Here is an 18,607-nt window from a genome sequence, read left to right as displayed (position 1 = left end):
CTATACAATTCAATGTTATGAGCATTTTGTTTTTCCAACGTAGCACTGATGTTTCTGCTCAGAGGACAAGAAAACTGTTCAGAGCACTCGGGCTTTGTAATACAAATCTCCACAAATGCAAAACTATAGCTGAAAACTTTTAGATCCTTCTAGATGACAAAATAATGACGCTACTACTGACATAAGCTGAGACCTCTGGGCAATGACTGACAGTCATATCCTTTTCTAACTTCACGTCTAATACATGAGAGGGCACTAAAGAGATGATAGCTCAGTTTAGGATAGTCAGTCACTGTCAGACAGCAACTTAACCTTTCAAAAAGGCATTATTAAGATATTTTCCATGAAAGCCAATTTATATATCCCACAATCACAAGTCTGCCTTCTTAGGAATAAATACCCATTCAGCACATAAAAGGAGGATGCAAACAGAAATAATGAAAGAACGTGTATGGATATTACTGACACATCTAGAACGGTCGTAGCTGCTTTACTACTTTTTTTCTCTCCAAACTGTTATTTGACAGCAAATTACAGGCTCATGACATACTTTCAATAACGGTATTAGAATCTATGGGTTTCTTTCACTACAGTATGTTTAATAACACTGTAACCTGTAAAGTTATTTTTAGGTACTTCCATGGTCCTTACCATGGTGTCTGTAGGCCACAGGCTATCTTGCTTTTACCCTCAGAACAGCTCAGGGTAAGTGATGAATAATATCAATGTGGCCACATAAAAAACTTCATGGCAGACCAAGATTGTACTGCTGTAATAAGTTCTCGGTTGGTGTCCTAAGCTTCTGAAAATCCTTCTGTATCACATTATAAACTGAAAATAAAGAAAATTTAGAAAAATACATTTTGTAACATAATTTTTTTTTTTATTAATATCTGAGATAATTTTTTTTTCTGTTTTAACCAAAGTTACTGTTGTTCTTTGTTTACAAAGCCAGAAAACATAATTGTATCACCTGCAAGTCAAATAGAGATTTCAGATGAAAATGAACATTTTTTAATAACTGGTTACCTGAGTTACAGTGCAATGTATAAATTTGGAAAGTATTGCTCTGCAGACTTTTTACAGTAAGAAATAATAAGCTTTTCAGGTCAAAAACCTAAATCAGTGCTTGCAATAGATTTAAGAATATTCACAGACAAACAACATGAAATACCTTACATAATGTATGCTATACACTTCTGTTTTCCTCTACAATAAATTAACATCCTGGATGACTAAAGTATTAGCAAAAATATTTACAAAGACAAGATAAAACACAGTATAAAATTTTTTTTCCGAAGATGTATTTCCTCCAAGAAACAGTTTGGTACCAAGAGTGAAATTTCAAGTCTTTACAAAATTGCTTCTCACTTATTTAAATTCATGAAGATAAATAAATAAAGATTGTATGGTACAAACAGCCACTGATATCCTCATATGGTTTTATGCAGTAAAAGCGTGCATCTCTTCTTGGGAGTATCCAAGATCCCTCAGACACCTGAAAGTCACAAAGTAAATTTGTAAGATCAGTATTTGGAACCCAAAACACACCACAGACACTGATGAAGTACTGCAGCTATCTAGCACTATCTTGTCTTTATTCAGACGTGCACAATCAAGTATCTCAGATTTCTCAAAAGAAAATGATTATTGGACAAATCCATCCTCCATTAAATCCACAAATTCTGCAGTAGCACTGCAGAAATGTAAGTGACATCAATTTGGTTCAATATTTCGAAACCGGTCAAGAAAAAGTTAAGAGCCCTTTATCCTTAAATATATGACATAATGAAAGCATTGGGTACAGATGTAACTAAATGCATTAACAAAAATCAAGAGAACTGCTTGTGATAGAACAGCAGCTTTGAATTTTAGTAACTCAATTTGTTAAGCTAAAACCTACACAGCAAAAGAGACATTTTTGAAAAACTTCCAAGTCAGAAACATTCTGGTTGTTTAGGTGATCGAATTAAAAAAAAATTAATCGTTCTCTAATTCATCATCTAAAATACTCACTCTACTCCCTGTTCTGTAAAAGGTGTTGGGCCACAGATGCAGATAAGCACTTTGGAGTCTTTTCTGCTTCTTTTCACACACTCAGAGAGAAGGGATAAAGAAATCTTCCCCTGTTTACCACCCCAGTCCTTCGTTGGTTCTGAAAGAACAAATTGAACCTCAAACCTGGAAAGCAGAAGAGTATTTCAGAAACATCGCCTTTGATTAGAAATCTGCTATACAAGATATTAGAAAACATTGATGTTTTCTAGGTTTATTTTCTTGTTGTGCTCTACTCCCACTGTGCAGTATCAGTTCTCACACACATTTAGTTGTTCCTACCAATTAGGTCAATCAAATCACCTCCAATATTGGGTATTTAATTATTAAACGCAATCCTCCAAAAAATTCCAGTTGTGTATTCCACCTTAAAATAAAAAAATAGCTGGTATCACTCAAGATACTAAAGCACAGATTTTGTTTTTCCATTATTTACTTATACAAATATTGGTGTAGCTCAATACATCAACAGGGAGATAAGAATGCTTAGTCAAACTTGTGAAAATGTCAGCACAATTTCATTAATGAGAAAATACTCTAACTAGCTTCAAAAATCCACTAAGAGTAGTTATTGAGTGAAAAACAAGCACTTGTGTATCTAAGGCTCCTATTGAAAGGGAGAAAGGGATTTTGATGTAAATTTGCAGGGTCTAGACTATGAAGCTTTGAAGGTGCCAGACATCACTATGTTTGAAATAATACTGATTTTTCACATCAATGGTAGGAAGGAACAATGTAAACTTGTTTGTTCATACAATTTCAGCTAAGAATTAATCAAGCATGAACAAAACATACTTCTGTCACCTAATATCTAGGCATTGATAATTTAGCTAGTCATAAAAGCAAGGGTATTGAAATTAAAAAGCAACCTGAAAAAAAAAAATCCTACATCTCCTGACAGAACTACGGTCTGGTAAATAAAGCTAACATTATGTATGCGCTAGTGCATTTTAACCCATAATTACTTTGTAACTTAGAAAAGTAACAGCAAGAAAAAATAAAGGTAGGGCCTAATCTGAATTTTGAATTTCTAGATAAGCATTTTTGCAACCAAGTGACACCAAAGACTTTTCAAGACTTCTCAGTAAATTCAAAATTCTCTTCCCAAGGTAGATGATCCATGTCTACTGTTTCCATCCTCCTCTTTGCATATCTCTATTTTCTATCACTAAGGCTAATTTTCTTCACCTTCTAAATGCTTCTCAGCTAATCTTAGCTATCATCTCATCTAACACTCCATCTTCAATAAACATCTATTAAACACTGTCATCAAACAAACTCTTTGCTTACCAGAATGATGACATACCCTGCTTATATCTGTGGCATATATAACCAAATCTCCTTCCAATCCCTACGTCTCATTCAATTCTAGCTGAAAGTTTCCAGAAGCAGGATCTATCCTTGTGCCAGAGCTGTACAGTTACTACATGCCTCAAGGTTTGTTCTCCTGAACATTGGGATGATACAAGTTGTTCTGCACAAGGATTGTAAATACCTTTTATCTTTAAGAGCTAATTCCTCCAGTTGGTTTCTCCAAAGTATGTCATCTTCCTTTTTGTTGAAGAAGATCAACTTGACTGTCCTTAAAAAGAAATAAATAAAAATTTAATTGTAGGTTGTTTCTGCATTTGAAACACACGTTAAAGAATCAGAAGTTACGGGATTATACAGAAGACTTTTACAACAACGACTATGTAACTATTCAATTCTCAATTTTTTTTGCTTCTAACCCACTATAAATTTCTTGTTGTACATGAAAGCTGTTGAACTTGTGACCTCTCTTCTAAATGCCACAACCCTGTCTGTGATTGCAACCTCTACTTCAGGAACTACTGCTCTAAGAAAAATAAAATCTCTTAAAGTTACTAAGGCCTGACTGAGAATACAATATATTTATTTGTCAAGTTTTATGTAATGGTTTCTTGATATTGCCTGAGCACTACAACTGCAATTAACAGCTGGTTTATGAACTCTGTACACGCTTTTTATATTATGTACCCCAGCTTATGGAGAAGTGGCATGTCAAGAAGCTTATGTCAATATTAAATTCCTAAAGACAGAATTAAGCATATAGAAGTAGTAAGAGAAACCTAGCTTACCAATTTGAAGAGAAAACTGCAGTTCTGTACCAGATTATCTTATTCAGATGTTATTTGCTAATTTATAAAACCTATTTTCATTGAAATCTACTGTTTATAAGCCTTATATTTGCCAAGTAGTTAATTTTGCTATTAATAAGTAGTTAATTTTGCTATTAAGGTGAGTGCTATTATCTTTTCAGATTTTTATGCTACCATGAAGGTAAAATGCAAAGAGACAAACTATACAAAGTATAATTTACACCACTTGATAAAGCTACATAAACCTAATTTCTCCTTTTTTGCTAATGCCAGACTAATGCCCAGCATACAACTGATACAATACAGATGATCTGCTGTTGAATGCAAGCAGTTCCCTAACTGTATCCCACAGGGCTTTAAGTTACTGTTGTTTCTTTTGCTGGGGCACAGCTCTGAGTAGAGTGCCTTTTGCTGTGGTTGCAGAAGCAGTAAATTCAGCATTGTACTTGCAGGAATCAAGAGCACTAAGATCCCAAGTGCAGAAATGCATGCAGAACCACAGGGGTATCTGTCGGGGACACCACTGAGGCTCAGCTAAGCCTGTTGGCCCTTCTCACCACACAGCCCTTACTTACGAGTACAACATTCTTTTTCAGCTGCCAAAAAATAAAATATTGAGGTATTACAGTAGCACATAATACACAATATCAACTGTGTTATCGAGAGAAGTTTCCCATACAATACAACTCTAAATAATTTACAATACACAAGCTTTGGAAAACTTCCCTGGTATAGAACAGATCATCCCCAAATCAGCCATACTGCATCTTTAAATACTACAATCACTTATTCAGAATCTAGCCTGTGCCAAAAATCCAACTTCCTTACATGCTTCCCAGGGCCCACTGCCCTGAAAACACAGATAATAAAGCTCACTTCAAGAATGTAATGCTGTCAAAGCTGGCATGGTGCACTACAGCATCAAGTACTACTCAGGTGGGGAAAAGAGTTACCAAAAACAAGCATGGAAAGACGTGAAATTTAGTCCTTGAGCATTAAGGTAGAGGTTGGGTTATTTGAGGAATAATGCCTTGGGACACCCCTACTGAAACTCCCCATTCATTGTATATACATTTATTTGGTGCAGTACTGCTCAGTAAGCATTATAAAGAGAACCCAAAGACGTGGAATGAACTAATCATAATTTTGCTACAAAAGAGAGAAAAAACAGCTAAAAGGAACATGTAGAGATTCTGATACAATACACACCGTTACAGAAGAGCTATCTGAGATAATGATGACAGAACTTTGGATTTAAAAAAAAAGAAAAAAGAAAAAAAAGGAACTTTCAGTCTTTTGAAAGTAGATGGGAAGAATCTAACATACCGCCAACTTCAAGGGATGCAGATTTCAATAAACTTTTTTTTTTTTTTTTTTAAAAAAAAAAAAGGTATGTAATGTCTTACAGAAAGTTATGTAGGAAGAGGAGTAAAAATGATCCATCCATGATTTTAACACAGAGGAAGAAGTAAAAAAAAAAAAAGCTACAAAATCAAAAGCTACAAAACAACAACAACAAAAAAGAAGGGTGTTCAAAGTTGAACGTTGTATTTATAAGGAATATAAAAACACTGTGGTAATTTAGGAATGAAAAACTGGAGACAAAACTAGATACAAATATCAAAGAGAATTATGAACGGCCTACTAGCATTCTGTATGTAGTTGAGAAGAGCGTTAGCCCTCTAACTAGTGTTTAGTGCCTCTGTGCTTCAGCCTTTTTTAAGAAACATATATCCACTTGATTGTGGTAATACACCACAAGTAAAAAGGAGCAAAAGTGTCACCTTAAATAGGAAAAGAAGATGCATAGATACTCGTTAAAATGAATACTTCAGCCAAATACAATTTGACCTTTAAGAGAAAAAAACAAGATGAATAAAGATCATTATGGCTTCATACACAAAAAGATATTGCAGTCAGGAAAATAATAAATTGCTTTCCATATTTACCGTAGACAATAACAGACTTAAAAAATTATAGGGAGACGTAGGCTAGGCAGTAAGAACGGAAATCCAATGATGCAAGATAGTAATGTCATTAAAAAACACTTCTTAGGGAAGCTGTAGGTTCTCCAACATTAGCAGCACTACCTCAGAGGTCCTGTTACCACTGGCCTAGAACTAGACAGAAACTGCTTCTGCAGCTGAGGTGACCATTAAGTCATTATTCAGATCCTTCCTCACCTTTCTTTCTGTAATTTGTGTTCCAGCATATGCAATCCAAAGCTATGGCAATTGTTACTTTTTACAGTAAGATAATTTTTGATGAAAATTACATTTACATTGTTTATATATGTTTAATATACATTTACATTGTTTATAACGCCTAACAAGCCTCCAAGGTGAAAAGAAAAAAAAAAACATTTACTTTGACTAGTAAGAAAGTAGTAAGAAAACATGCTGCTGCAGCCTGAACTAACTGCTAGTACTGAGTTCCCAAGAAATCATGCTGAAGAGAGTTAAAATAAGCACTTCTGGTCATCCTTCAATGACAGAGTAGATATGAGCACTGTCTGTGCTGTAGAAGTCTTTCACACACATTACCTACCGTGTTTATTCTGGTGATGGACAAAATGTCAAGATTTGCATCTTCTGCTACTGGTTTTTCTGTCCTTGGTTTTACTTTCATGTTATATTTACCTCACATGCTAGTTTTCCACTCAAGAAGGTAAAAAAAAAAATAATTAAAAAAATCTGAATTCACTCTGTAGTATTTCCCAAGCATTTTGTCAGATGATAAATTTATTTCACAAAGCCAGGCAGCCCTGTATCGTTTGCTACTGACAATAAACGATGCTTTGGAAGAGCCTTGTAGGCAAACAGCACATACTCTCTGTCCTCACAAAAGAGGATTACGTGTAATTACTGGACAATAGCAATACAAGAATAAAGTATGCTTTTAGATTCTTTTCTACAAACAGATTATTGCAGTCCACGTAATCCTTTTTAGTTTTACTAAGAAGACTGGCCTCCAATTTAAACCCTTTATACTCTTTCAAAATGTGCTTCATGAAGACATAATGAGCCAAAACATCCTCTGTTTATATTGAATAAAACCCTGTATTACAAATTAATACCTATTATGAGAGTCTGAATTCAAAGACACAGAAAACAGTAGCAAGTCTCTAAAACTGTCCCCTGCAACAGCTTTAAAGAAAATTAAAGGTCAGGCATATTTTCCATTTCTGTAATCTCCCAAACTACAACAGTTCACATTGACAAAAATGTAATCTGTTAAGAAAATCTGCAAAGCATGATGCTGGAGGTAAAGCATTGCTAAAAGCAATGCAAACAGAGCTCATCTCTTTCAAAACATGCCCCTATGAGTAATTCTTTGCATTTCCTTTTAAAGCTGAGCTATGGCACACTGTCCTCAGTTAGGACTTTTTACACTCACTATCACATTTCAGTTTACATTACAGTTTAAAGAAAGACACACGTGGCAAAGCATTCTTTTAGAATTCATGTTGCTCAGGTTTTTTAGAGAGCAAAAAAAAAAACTGCTTGTGTTGAGAGACCACACCCAACACAAGCAACAATCTCTTGTATACCCTGCATTTATTCACACAAGAGAATTGCTTGTGGGTCTGCTTGAACATAATCAAAATCCAAATTCAAGATGCCAGCATGGTCACATCTCAAAAAACTAAACTATGCTAACTGATCTAAATCTGAGTATTTTTAATTTAGGCTCCTAGTTTTCCCAGCTTATTTTTATCTTAACACATTTTTCTCCTCTCAAGAAAAAACACTGTCCTAATAGGTGCTGCAGAAATGGTTGAACTCCAATAGAGAGTGCTAGTGTCTGTCTCACATCAAACCATAGCACAGTTTGTTATTTACTGAAAATGGGACTGAGAACTGTACCTAAGGATTTGAAAAGCTGAGGAAATCTCAAAATTACCAGAAAACAAAATGCCATCACTACTCAAAATTTCATCCATTACCTAGATGTATGTCTACAGTGAAAGTTCAAGCCAAATGGAGTTTCCTGCTGAAAACAGGAGGAAGTGTTTACAGTTACATACAGTTACATGTTTTTGTAAAACATAATCAAGTGGCATGTAGAAACTAAATGGCAAAAGAAAGGGTGAGAAAACTTGAGCAGAGATACTATTAAAAGAAGAGGTGGCCTGCCTCAGTTTCTCTGTGGTTACATAGTAAAGATACTTAACAATACTGGACTACCACTTCATGTACAACTTGGTCTTTTTTAGAAGTTAGTAACTAACACAAAACCTCTGTGTAGTTTGAAAGTATAGAAGACTTATCCAGCAGCCTGGTTCCAAAGGGATTCCTGCCCACAGAGGGACACTTTTCAACTAATTGCTCCAAGTCTTGAAAACTCTAGCAATCCCCAAGTGGGTAAGAGACACTGATAGGTAAAACAAAGGAGGAAGAACACAAAACTGTTACTAAATATGGAAGGATCAGCATGCTGATCTTGTGTGAGAGGTTAAAAATGCAGAAGGGTTTCCAAAGCTGCAATTCAGAAAAGGCTGGTAATTTTTGAGTGAAGCACTGGGTCCATTTGTTCACCACAACGGAGCCCGGAGGAATATTAGAAACGATGCAACCAAGTCTTGTGTTAACTGACCAGGTGGATGCTCAGTTGCATGTATTATTGCTCCAGTTTTGCAACCTTCTTATGACAACGTTTCTTATTTCAAAGATTTCTGTGACCACTTGTCCCAGGCTTCAAACACAAGAGCAGTTCAGATCTCTCCAGCTGTTCACTGGATTTGCTTTACTGTATCTCTGGACTTCCTCAGAGTCATCTCTTGAAGCCAATGGACTTAAGTCACAGGCCAATGAGGACTTCAGGCACAGAAAGGGATCTGTGTCTCAACTCATGCTTCAGTTAATGAAGTAGATACTAAATTTATGCTCCAGTGTCCTTTTTTGGTTTGAGCACAAAGGATGAGAAGCAGAAATTTCCAGAGTGGCATTATACAGGAGACAGACAAGCAAAAGAAATAGAGCCAGCTAGCAGTTGCTCTCCAAGTTTGAAGCCTCAGCAATGGTAGGTTTAATAGTTACTCTCCTGGCTCCCAAAGAAAACAAAGTGTGACAAACAAAGAAAACAATCAAATACATGCGTGAATGAAAACAGATGGAGCGATACCTGAAGAAAGATACATATGGAAGACTTTAAAGGGCCAGGTTTCCAAAGCAACAAAACCATATATCAAAAAGAAACAATTTTGAGAACTGATATCAAAAAGGGAACAACTACGACTAAACAAAATAAAAAGTTTGACTGATGCAGTGAAATTGTAGCAGGATTTGCCTAAACCAATGAAAGGAATGATATTGTAGAAATGTACTTTTGACAACACACACTTGAAGAAGGCATGAGTATGTTCTCTCCACATACGGCAAAGACTAGGATTTGCCAGGAAAGACCACACAGAAGTGTACGTTCAGCATACACATGGACAACTGTGTCAAGAAGAAGTACTAGTTCTGGGGTTCTGAAGGACTTAAGTGGCCAAAAGAACAAGTTCACTTCAGCAAGAAGTATTGTTTCCTTTTGGAGATTTTATGAGCAGCATACAGAACAGATCTCCAATACTCATGTTTTTCTGCATCTGAATAAGCTTAATCCCATGCTTTCATAAATTGCACTTTGGTGAAAACTGGAACTATTCCAGTAAAAATACGTTACTATTGCTTACCAGGTGAAAACAATATAAATGTATGAAAGGTATTCTGAAAGGTTAAACAGAAGCCATAACTAAACAACCATAAATCTTCTCAATCAGAAAACAATACCTACATCGCAACTTTCAACATCAGAAAGCACTCAAATGTAAAACTAGTTTTAAAAAAGAAATCAGATTTTCTACTTGATGAACTCCTTTATATTATAACTAAAATCCAAAATGCAAATCAACCCCTTTTGTTGACAGTAGCCAATAACCAAACGTGCTAGTTCCCAAAGACTCTGACAGAGCATTCCCTAAAGCATTCCAGCTTTTGGCATAAAAAAGGAAAATACTTTCATGCTTTTTTTTTTTTGTTTTATTAATACTGAAGTTTGCCTCTCACATTTCATCTCATTCTTCTTATAAATTACAGTAGCCTGGTGCTAAATCATAAGATATGTACATACCGGAGACAACTAACTTCAGTCAGAGCAAAATTCAGCAGTTTAACCATTGGTGTGAAGCCTGTGCCTGCTGCCAGCAAAAAGAGGTCTTCTGAAGTTTGAACTTGTGACTTCTTGAAGTTACCTTCAGGACTGCTGACAGAAACGTAGTCCCCTATATAGTCAAAAGAGAATGGTAAATCTTAATGAGATGAACAAACTAACTAGCATTCTGATTTTTAAAAGATCCCTTTATATTCCATTGTTTTAGCATTAGGGTTCTTTACAGAAAGCTATCATACATATCAAATATGGATCATTTTTGTTAAAGGAACAGATGTTCAATTAAGATGTCTTGTTTTGATAGATTTTACATTATACGAGTACATAAACATTTGTGAAGTCATTGTTAAAAATCTTCCTTATATCTGAAACAAAAAAGGAAGCATGTCTGAAGTCTAAAAAAAACAGAACTAGTTTCTTTAATTAAAAATACGATGAGATTTTCTAAGAGTATAACTACTCAAATACAAAATGAACATATTTAGAAGATCAGTCCAGAGAATGTTATGTAATGGACGGTTCCTAGTTACACTGAGGATAAGCCTGTACATTTGGGGCATGGAGAATAGGTCTTAAAAAGAGTTATTAAGCATGCCCCAGTTTAATAGCAGGTAAGCAGTAAGAACATCACAATACCCAGACAGTGAATCTGAAAAGATAAAATTATTGCTGCAAAACCAAGAACAAATCCCCCCAAACTATACACTCACCAATTTGTAGATGGTCAAGTGCCTGTGTGAACAGTCCACAGGAATAAATTTTGATCATTAAATATATATGTGCACCATCATGGCAAGATAGTTGTTTGAAATCCAGCGTTAAAGAAGGCAATATAGGCGTGTACGGTTTCACTACTTCTGTCCCTAAACAAAAGACAAAAATGTAACTGAAGAATATGAAAAGTAGTCTATATCCAGCAAATTTAATGCAAACTATATAGGCTCAAAATAGAAATTTAAGTTAATATATCCATGGTCACGTTCTGAATTTTTCTTACCTGCAATGACTTGTTTGAGGTAAACATGTTGTCCAGTGGGAACTTGTAGATGGGTGCTCTTAGGCAACATTAAGCAGAAGAGCTTGGTGTCGTGGGTAACTTCTGTCTTAGAAACCAGCTTGCATTTCCTGTAGAACAGTCCTAAAAATAAGGTTTTACTTGTTACTTAAGCCTCAGCCTGTGTCTTTCTATTCTCACACATATTTTAATGAGAGAAAAAGCCATGTATTTCACTATATACTGTTCTAAAAAGACTACAGATGCTTCTTGTATCATTACTTTTTCTAAATAACTTTTCTAATTTTAGGCTCAGGAATCACCTGTAGGTGCCTCATGTTAGGCACTTTACAGACCGAATCTGCACGTAACTAGTTAGCATTGGCTAAGAAGTAGAAAAAAACACCAAATACTAGCAGAAAGCAGAACCACTTGTACCACGTTGTATCTACGCTTAATTCACAGTAGGACTTCAGCATGAAGTCATATGCAGATTAAAAACAGCTTGGGTGATGCAAATGAGAAGAAAGTGAGGCACAGCACCACTGTCTTCACTAGCAGACTACCTAAACCCACCCAACACCCTGGGTATTTATTCCGCTGACTACCCCGCACTGTTGCGGTTTCACTTCTGTTAACACTGCCAGTATTTCTGACATGGCTACCAATAGGGAAGTATCTTCACAGTTCCTGCAGAAAGATGGTATATATTGACCAAAGAGTATCTTTCAGAATGGTTTCATCAGCTACTACCCTAGCTTGGTCTGCTTACAATAACCGTATCGTTAGTGCCACAGAACACCTTGTCAATTCAGAACACACACAGAAATTTCTACCATGCTGCTCAAAATGCAAAACAAGTTACAGCAGAAAGTTAATTACTGATGAGAGTTTAAAAATTCAAGTGTCCACATTCAAGTGGAGCCTCTTCACCTTTAGATACACAAGTCTAACAGCCTAGCAGCATTTATTAGCTAAGAGCTTTGCACAGTTTTTAGGTACACAATACCAATGCTTAAATGCTTACACTTGACATAAGATAAAACTAACATACGTGCCTATATAGGCAAAGCACACTTCAGCATCACCAATATTTTGGACAGGATTTGTTGCCTTTTAGCTAAGCAGAAATGATGAACTCCAGTTATATGTTCATATGCTGACTTAAACCAATTACAAGGTCATATGTAAAGGACAAACTTCTGTCGACACAGCTGTTTGTGAAGGCAAACACAGCAAGATATTTCTTAACTGCAATACTCGGTTAGCAATACTCATCATCTTTCATCTAACATCCTACAAACTTGCTTATTTTCAATGAGCAAACCTTTCAGATGTACCAAAAGAATTGCCCTGAAAAATGAAAGGCAGTAATACAATTTTATACTAATCTTGATGTATAGCAAAACAGCAGCAGCTCTCCAGGTATAAAAGAAATTTTATAAATGTTTGTTGTAATTTGTTCTTCTATCATTCTTTTGAAAAACTATATACTAAGATTGCTAAGTATATATTTTGTATATTATATTTGTATACCGTGTCTTTTACAGTACACAAATAACATACAGTGGAGCACACTTTAGCATAATGTAAGCTCAGATTGCTGTCAAATCTTCAGACTTATGAATTATCTGAAAGGATATGGGTGGTTGGCAGCATATCCCACAGTATGCATCAGCTAGTATTGTTCCAGATATTTGTAAGGAGAGGGAGAGATAAAGAGAGAGGTTAAAAAACTGATTCATCAACTGATTCACCATTTCTTGACCTTTCTGATCTGACGGATTCCAACTATTTCTATATGTAACAAACTAACCTTTACCTCCCCATTTCTAATTTTCCATACAGAACTTCTGTCCTAAGTCACTTGATCTGACTTCTGAAAATTCTGACCTTTCTAGGACTGAGTAAACTCCTTGTTTAGGTTGTGTTCTTTACTGTATTAAATCAAATTTTATTGGGACCACTAATTTTGAGTCACAAGCAAAAACACTTGGCAATGTGGAAAAGCCTTTCACAACACCAGCATCTGATAGCAAGCTGGAGAACAGTTGCTTTTAGCTACACATGAAGCCAAGTTTACTGGCAGATGGGATTTTTTACCTAGGATTTGCTATTACACATAAGGAAAAGGCACTGCTCTCACAATTTTGTAGCATGATGCAAGTGCATAGCAGCAACTTCTGGTTTTCAAAGTAGGATGTTAGACTTCATCAGGCTTTTCAGGATTGTGCAGACATTGAGTGTCAATGTCACAGCACCAGATCTTCTCTAATTATATCTTTTGCTTAATCATACTACTTACTGACAGTGTTAAACTTTTCTAGCAAAATCCTAAACACTTTAGTTTTCAGAAATAGTTTTCTGTGTATGGCCATAAGAGCTCTTCAAAGCTGAGGGATTCCAGGCTTGAAAGCTGCATTGCAGAGGTTGGACCATTCATTTACTCCTAAGCCAGTCAAAAGGATGAAAGAATTAATTCAGTACCAGTGTTTGCCCATCTGGAGTCCTTCAATAAGATTTTGTTTTCACGGACATGTTTACAAAAGAATAGTTCATTCTGTTCTCTTAAAGATCAAGACATCAGGTTAGAGATGTCACTCTTTGCTGAACATCTTCCTCTGCTGGAATCAATAACTACAGCACCTTGATTCACACACATGACATGAGATCTATTAACACAACTGGAAGTGTGGAAATATTCTGAATAAAATTACTACTTTTATTAGAACATCAGTAACTTATCAAAAGAACTATGAACCTACACAAGCTGAATAAAACTGAAATAACACATGTTAAATAAATTAATGCAACTACTTTTCGATTTGCTTCCAGATTTTCAGATGCTTTTAAGCAGTGAAAGAATTTACACATTATCAGTTATATTGTCTTTAAGCAAGACTCTCACACTCAAGGGAAGTAAATGGGCATGCTGAGAGAAAGTAGTAGAAAATATGTAAACTTGAGTGAAAAGAAAAACGGAATATTTAACGCAATCATCTGTGCAACCATACACATACTGCAGCACAAAAATGCCAGATATAAAGCTATAAAACAGCTTTAACTAGACAGCTCAGGTCTTGGAAGCAAAGCAGATCTCAAGGCCCTACTTCAACACCAGTGCTGCTTCTGTTGCTCTAGCCTGCCTCCTTGCCTAGAAGAGGCACGTGTCTGCAGAGTTCGGTACAGACATGCCACACAAAGTCACTATATACCTCACAGCAGTTGTTCCACCTGCTCTCCTCAGCCACGACAAAATTTGAGGAACTCTTCCCAACAGAATAAAGATAAGTTATTTCATTTATGGCACAGATTTTTTAATGCTTGTGTTTTATATAGCAGCTGATAGATACAACACATAAGTACAGCTTTTTACTAAACTAGTACATCCTTCCTCTGCCCTTTTATACAATCCTTCCAGACCTTTCTCAGCTATTTCACAATTATGCACTGGACTGGTGTAAGTGGCTATGAATATATAGTAAATTGGACTCTGGTCAGCATCATATGCATTTATGTTATCTTACTGCAGTGTTTAGGAGGAAATTCTTCGCTCAGAAGGTGGTGATGCACTGGGGCATGTGGATGCCCCATCACTGAAGGTGTTCAAAGCCAGGTTGGATGGGGCTTTGAGCAACCTGGTCTGGTGGGAGGTGCCCCTGCCCATGGCAGGGGGTTGGAACCAGATGATCTTTAAGGTCCCTCCCAACCCAAGCCATTCTATGGTTCCCAGTACTTCTTGACATAACATTATGTATTAAAAGTGCTCCTAACCTGGGCATAGGTAAATAGTCAAGCCGCATGTGTTTAACTCTGATAATATGACTATCCCAGAATGCAAAATAAACCATACTAAGCTGTAGTAGCATTAAGGAGAACCTCTGTATCTACAACACACTTCATACTAACCGTTCCTGCAGTTTATTAAAGAAAATCCAAACTTCTCTTCAAAGACCTGTTTAACTCCATATAAAAATGCATTACTTCACTTATGAGGTCAGAATTACTTACCATGCTGGAAGTCTACACTATTTTAGCTCCAGGATAAAGTTTCTATACTTCAGAAAAAGTAGTTTTGTATACAAAACCAAAATTTTACATCCAGTAAAGATAGGAAAAAAAAAAAAAAAAATCTAGAGTTGTTAATTACTATTTCTATGCTCTCAGTGTAAGAGGCATTTCTCTACATTTAACACTGTTTTGCTCCCATAGAAGTGGAATCAAAACTGAAACCCTTACAGTTTAGAGACAAGGGGGCACAATTATAAGCACTAACTAGGAGGGCCTATTTAAGACTAGATTATACACACAGAAGTTAGGCAAACGTAGATGTTGGAGGCTCCTGTTTGCATCGTATGGTCTTAATTATTATGGCTGAGCTGAAAGTGCAGAGATGGAATAAATGAGAAGTGCTTAAGACTGAACATTCTGTTTCTATAAACCTTCTGGTATATTCCTTGTTTTGAACACTGAAAATTCTAATGTTAAAGTGGATAACTCAACAGTTTCTGAAACACTCATAAGCAAAACTACAACCTGCATATAAATAACCTAAGCTAGTACCTAGGAGAGGTGCTTTTATACAGTCTTCCTTTTTGGACTACTGTAATCTCTCAACTTTAAAGGCCTAATTACCTTAAATAAGAGACAGTAAGAGGTATACAACACAGTGATCAACATTTAATTAGCTCTTAAAATGTAAAGCTTTGCTCTTACACATAGGGCAGACTGAAGTCAGAAAGTAGGCAGAGGGCCAAAAGAGCTTTTGAGAAACAGGGAAGTTGCAATAACATCAGGAACATCTTTGTATTATATAATTGTGTAGAAATTCCTAATTCAGCTGTAAAAAAATGAATCACAGAGATCAGGGTAATGCATTTGAATGCTGCCTCATGTTCATACTATTCTGTTACCACAAAATGTATTCATACAAACACAGTAGCTTATTCAGAGCTGGCTTCAAGTGCCTCATTTAAGCATAGGGAAGGTACAAAGATGCAGGCTGCTGGAACAACATTACAGCATTAAAAATGCATCCGTAGTAACAGTTGGAAGCAAGGTTTTTTGTTCTTTTGCTACAGTTACTGCTACATTGATTGACACCAGGCTGTGCACCATCTCCTCAGGGTCTAATGAGGTTTTCATATGAAAGAAGGGATATTAAGCACAAAGCCAACCATGAGATGTCAACAACTCTCAAGCAGTTTTCACCTTCCCCCGTTAGGTTCTCCCAATCTTCCAGCAAACCTGAAAGACCTCCAATTCTACTGTGGGACAAAACAAACAAATCAAACTGGCGGAAAAAAAGATAAAAAGAGGCTTCTATCCTGAATCTGTTCAAGGCGAATACCTGAGCAGCTTTCAACAAGACCAGAAAACATTCTTGAAAGAAATGATGTATGACTACAGGAACAAAAAATCTTGGGAGAAACCAAGTATGCCTAACTTGCCCCCAGAAGTCTTAAAAGAACAGGTAACATGGCCATGAAACTGTTTACCTCTGTCTGTGCGTTTGATAAACGTATTATGACTCTCCAAGGGTCGTCCCAGCACTTTCCAATGAACGTTATCCTTTTTCTTTAAGATAATCTCAACCTTGCCAACTTTTTCAGCAATATTCACTACAAAAGAAAATTGTTTCATACTGTTACTTTTACTTACATTTTGTGCAACAAAATAATTTTACTCCTCCATTATAATTAAACTTTAAAAGGATCAGTAATTTCTCAAGACACAGAGAGTTCATGCATTAAATTATAATAGCAAATTAAATGCACTTCCAGCTATTTCTGTGTAATGTTCTAAAGTGCATTTAAAACAACAAGCAGTAGCTTAACATGTATGATGAATGGACCATATTTACTAAGTACATTGTGACAATACTCACAGCCCATCTGGTCAGAAATAATGCTCATGAATTCAGAATCCTTATTTACTGGAAATAGTTAACTGCTATTATTTACTTACTCCTTTCTTTTAAAGGCCATCTGAATGAACAAATAAGTTTAAGAAAATCCCACTTTAAGCAAAGAATGGTTTACTAATAAGTAACTGAAGAAACTTGTAATTATTTTATCAGTTAGTGATGCTTAGAGGGATCAGAAAACCATCAATATTACTTTTACAGACCCAAATGCCAAAATGAAAAAAAGAATTTAATTTGATGGATTTATTTGTTGACACTGTCAGAAGCTGATGGTAAGAAAAACCGTGAAATATCTGATAAGTCAGAAAAATAAACTCAAGTTCTATATTCTGATGTTAGAAGAGATATGGAAGAGTTGCAAGAGACAACTTACCATCAAAGCCTTCTCGAACCGCATGATCCAAGTCTGAAATAAAGAAAAACTATTATAAAGTAAAAACATTACCTTCTAGTCCTCATATACATACAGCTTAAGGCTAGAATACTGAGTGAAGAATGGGCCTAGAACCCTACAAATCTTTATCTGGCCCTGACATTTCATTCTTGCTTCATATTAGTCTCAGTGACTTCTGCAACCTAATACTTAATGTTAAGAACAGCATTGTTTTTTTTTTTGTTTTGTTTTTGTTTTTTTTGTTTGTTTTTAAAAAAAGCACAATGACTCATGTGAAACTAACAATCTACGTTCCTCTAAATCGTTCTGCTTGCCCTTTTTGAATAAGGGCATTTTAATAACCATCAGGAATATACACTTGCAGAAAATCTTGCACAACTTTTACACCAATTTCTTACTGCATTTTATTTTATATGGCTTAGGGCATCAAATAAGAAACGGAAATTAAGAAATTACATACACACTAAACACAAAAATGCTAGTCAATAATGTAATTCCTTGACATTAGGCTACTTTTAAGTAATCATCTGCAATAAAAGAGGAATAAAACGTTAATTGGTATATATAAAACACGTATGGTCTGATGAGAAGGTTTCAGTAAAGCAGAATGAAAATTCATTATTTTCAATGGCAAAGATACTGTACCTACCAAGTTCTATAAGATACGAGTGGTCAGCCAGGATGATCTCTCCCCTTAATCTTTTGTCTTGACAATCAACTATCACCAATTCTGCGTTCATATCCTTTCATAGACAAGGAAAAGGAGCATTTTAATTAAATTCTCCCAAAATTCAAGCTGGATCACAACTGGATCTTGTAATCACCTCTTTAATAAAATACATTTACCTTCTGCTTAGTATATACGACAATAGTGATCAAACCATCTGTTTGGAACCAGTCATAACTGTAAAACAAAATACACAAGAGAGAAAGAAAATTATATTTTTTTTCCATCATACCAAAAT

The 18,607-nt window shown here is 35.7% G+C and overlaps 1 protein-coding gene across 2 annotated transcripts in view; it reads right to left on the bottom strand.

The window, feature by feature from the left end:
• Positions 1-899: 899 nt before the first annotated feature.
• Positions 900-18,607, bottom strand: part of LOC116487994 (cytochrome b5 reductase 4) — a 34,349-nt gene continuing 16,641 nt past the window's right edge. Inside the window, exons 7-16 of one of the 2 annotated variants that reach the window (XM_032185268.1) lie at positions 18,489-18,546; positions 18,292-18,385; positions 17,622-17,654; positions 16,821-16,943; positions 11,326-11,466; positions 11,039-11,191; positions 10,290-10,440; positions 3,551-3,637; positions 2,017-2,181; positions 900-1,498 (exon numbers count right to left, since the gene is read on the bottom strand). In XM_032185268.1, the coding sequence (XP_032041159.1) occupies positions 1,444-1,498; positions 2,017-2,181; positions 3,551-3,637; positions 10,290-10,440; positions 11,039-11,191; positions 11,326-11,466; positions 16,821-16,943; positions 17,622-17,654; positions 18,292-18,385; positions 18,489-18,546 (1,060 nt within the window). In that variant the 3' untranslated portion in view covers positions 900-1,443. Of the gene's footprint in view, positions 1,499-2,016; positions 2,182-3,550; positions 3,638-10,289; positions 10,441-11,038; positions 11,192-11,325; positions 11,467-16,820; positions 16,944-17,621; positions 17,655-18,291; positions 18,386-18,488; positions 18,547-18,607 lie in introns of those variants that run through there. The other variant, XM_032185269.1, reaches the window with a different exon arrangement.

The sequence above is a fragment of the Aythya fuligula genome, chromosome 3 (assembly GCF_009819795.1).
Source record: "Aythya fuligula isolate bAytFul2 chromosome 3, bAytFul2.pri, whole genome shotgun sequence".
Lineage (NCBI taxonomy): Eukaryota > Metazoa > Chordata > Aves > Anseriformes > Anatidae > Aythya > Aythya fuligula.
This window is presented reverse-complemented; position numbering and strand designations above follow the sequence as displayed.